The sequence below is a fragment of the Triticum dicoccoides genome, chromosome 4A (assembly GCF_002162155.2).
Source record: "Triticum dicoccoides isolate Atlit2015 ecotype Zavitan chromosome 4A, WEW_v2.0, whole genome shotgun sequence".
NCBI classification, from domain to species: domain Eukaryota; kingdom Viridiplantae; phylum Streptophyta; class Magnoliopsida; order Poales; family Poaceae; genus Triticum; species Triticum dicoccoides.
In genome coordinates, this window is record NC_041386.1 from 601,420,885 (window position 1) to 601,424,010 (window position 3,126).

Sequence of the window (3,126 nt, forward strand, 5' to 3'; positions counted from 1 at the left end):
ACCCTAACCATATTCTATCTTTGTGTCTAATGACTCCACTATGCAGAGCAAATCCTTTAGAATTTGTTCCTATCAAACTGAGTTCAGTTAAGAGTTCCTTTGCCTTACTATCTTGCAAATAGCCTTCCACAACTGTTTCTAGCCACTGAGGTGTATAAAAGGATATGGTGTACACTGCAGGGGATCCTGCAACCCTGGATAAGGCGTCAGCTGCTGTATTATCTTGACCTTTTTTATAGACCACAGTATACTGCAATCCCATCAGTTTGAGCAAGGCTTTTTGCTGCATAGGGCTAGTGATCTTCTGATCCTGCAAATGGACCAGACTTTTATGATCAGTACTAATGACAAAAGGGGCATGATGGAGGTAGGATTTCCACTTATCCACGGCCATAAGAACTGCTAAGCACTCTTTTTCATATGTGGACATCGCTTGAGCTTTGGGCCCCAATGCTTTACTAAGGTATGCTAGGGGATGTCCAGCTTGCATTAGAACTGCTCCCACTCCACAGTTGCTAGCATCTGTTTCAATTGTGAAGGTTTGCTGAAGTTCGACAACGCCAAGACAGGAGATTGAGACAGAGCTAATTTTAATTGCTGGAATGCAGCCTCCACTGTAGGGGTCCACAAAAAGATGCTGTCCTTTTTTAACAGTTCGGTTAAACTCCTGCTGATGACCCCATAATCTTTGATGAACTTCCTATGGTATCCAGTCAGGCCCAGAAACCCTCTGACTTGCTTAATGTTTGTAAGAGTAGGCCACTTCTGCACACTTTGAATCTTGGCAGGATCGGTCTTCACTCCCTCAGCACTGATAATGTGGCCCAAATACTCCAATTCCTGTTGAGCAAAAGAGCACTTGCTCATCTTGACATAAAACTGATTTTCATGCAGGATTCGAAACACTTCCTGCAAGTGTTGGAGGTGCTCTTCTAAAGTGGCACTAAAGATCAGAATGTCATCCATAAAGACAAGCACATACTTCCTGAGTAGATGAGCAAACAATTTGTTCATAGCAGCTTGGAAGGAAGCAGGTGCATTGGTCAACCCGAAAGGAATGACTCTGAACTCATACAAGCCATGGTGTACTTTAAATGCTGTTTTATGTTCTTCACCAGGAACAATTCTAATTTGATGGTATCCAGACCGTAAGTCGAGCTTGGTAAACCATTTTGCTCCTACCAGTTCATCCAGAAGTTCCTCCACGATGGGCATAGGATATTTATGCTTGAGGGTAATAGCATTTAGATGCCTATAATCCACACAAAACCGCCAAGTTCCATCCTTTTTCTTTACTAGTAAGACAGGAGATGCAAACAAACTAGAGTTGCACTGCATAATCCCCTGCTGTAACATAGCCACAATCTGGTTTTCAATTTCAGTTTTCTGCATTGGGCTATAACGATAGGGTTTAACATTCACTGAAGTAGCCCCCGGAAGCAATGGAATCTGATGATCGAAGGACCTGTGAGGAGGAAGTTCAGTGGGTGCACTAAAGACAGCCTTATGTTTATCCAAGATGTGCTGCACTGCTTCAGGTATTGGGGCAATAGTATCTCTGCTAGGAGAAATGTGATAAAGCTGAATGACATGATCCACTGCTGAAGTATTTAACAACCCTCTTAATTTCTTTCTAGAGACAGGCTGACAAGAAGCAGTGTTATCTCTTAAACCCCTGAGAGTAACTTTTGTATTTTCATGTTGGAATTCCATGACTTTCAACTTCCAATCGACCCACATTGGGCTCATTACTTCCAACCAGTTCATACCCAATATGATATCATAATTTTCCAGTGGCAGAACCTTTAATGAACTAGTGAAAGTGTACCCTTGACAACACCACTGTAAATTCAACACTTGATGTGTGCACTGTAATGTTCCCCCTCCTGCAATAGCTACCTTAGCAGTAGGTATAGCTTCAAGAGGACACTGTAATTGCTGAACCAGTTTTTGACTAATAAACGTGTTGGAACTGCCAGAATCCACCAGAATCAGTAAATGGAGCTTGCCAACCATACCTTGCAGTTTAATGCTTTCCTTACATGACGTACCATTCACTGCTTGAACTGATATCTGCATGACTGACTCACTCTGTCCCGCCGTAGCATTTGCTTCTTCAGTCTCAGTTTCTGAATCGGAACTGTCAGACAACTGGAGAGCAGAGATAAATTCTTCCATGACGTGGAGCTGCACTGTTTTGGGACACTTGTGGCCTGGTCCATACTTCTCCCCACACTTAAAGCACTCACCACGAGCACGCCGTTGCGCTCTCAGATTATCCATTTTATCAGACCATTTGGCTTTGTCCTCCACTTTCTGATCAGTAGGACTAGCCCCCAACAACCCCTGATGAATATACGATTTGTTCTTGTTTCGATGCTCAAACTTCTTAGTCATCCGAGAAATATCTTCCGCCAGTAAAGCTTCTTGTGTTTGGGCAAAAGTATAAGCCAAATCAACAGTACCGAGATGTTGCAGCTTCACTGGTGCTCGAATCTCAGGTTTCAACCCATCGATGAACCGGTTGACAAAGAATATCTCATCATAGGACTGATTGTAGACTAAGATCTTGTGCATATGCTCCTCAAACACATGGGCATAGTCATCCACTGAGCCATCTTGACGCAAGGCAAAGAAAACATCAATGAGTCTGGAGTACTTGTGCTTGTTTAACTTGGCGAAAACAGCTACACACAGTTCTGCCCAAGAATCAACATTATGCATCGCTTCATATGTCTGAAGCCACAGTGCTGCATTTCCAATGAAGTGCATCGTAGCAAAATCCACCCACAAATGTGCTTGGACTGAATACATCCTGAAATATTTCTCGCACTGTTTCTTCCACCATTTGGGATTCTCACCATCAAACTTAGGAAAATCTGAACGAAGTATACGGGGTGTGTGACGCTGATGATGTGACCTGGGAATTGAATTGGGTGACAGAAACTACTCTTCATTGTCATTAGACCCTTCCTCATACTGGTGATTTGTGGGTTTTGACTGCTCACCAGCGCCCAAGGGAAAACGAGGTGGTCGATGCAGGCGCAAATCAGCTGTAGGAGCCTGGAGATCGTTTCTGTGCGTGTCCGCCCTCGGTGCGTCAGGTCGCAGGGGAACTCGAGGTTG

The 3,126-nt window shown here is 43.8% G+C and overlaps 1 protein-coding gene across 1 annotated transcript; it reads right to left on the bottom strand.

The window, feature by feature from the left end:
• Positions 1–28: 28 nt before the first annotated feature.
• On the bottom strand, positions 29–2,909 carry LOC119289334. The gene has a single exon (XM_037568685.1). It carries the CDS (start codon positions 2,812–2,814, stop codon positions 490–492), a length of 2,325 nt encoding a protein of 774 aa, XP_037424582.1. The 5' UTR covers positions 2,815–2,909; the 3' UTR covers positions 29–489.
• Between the last annotated feature and the right edge of the window lie 217 nt (positions 2,910–3,126).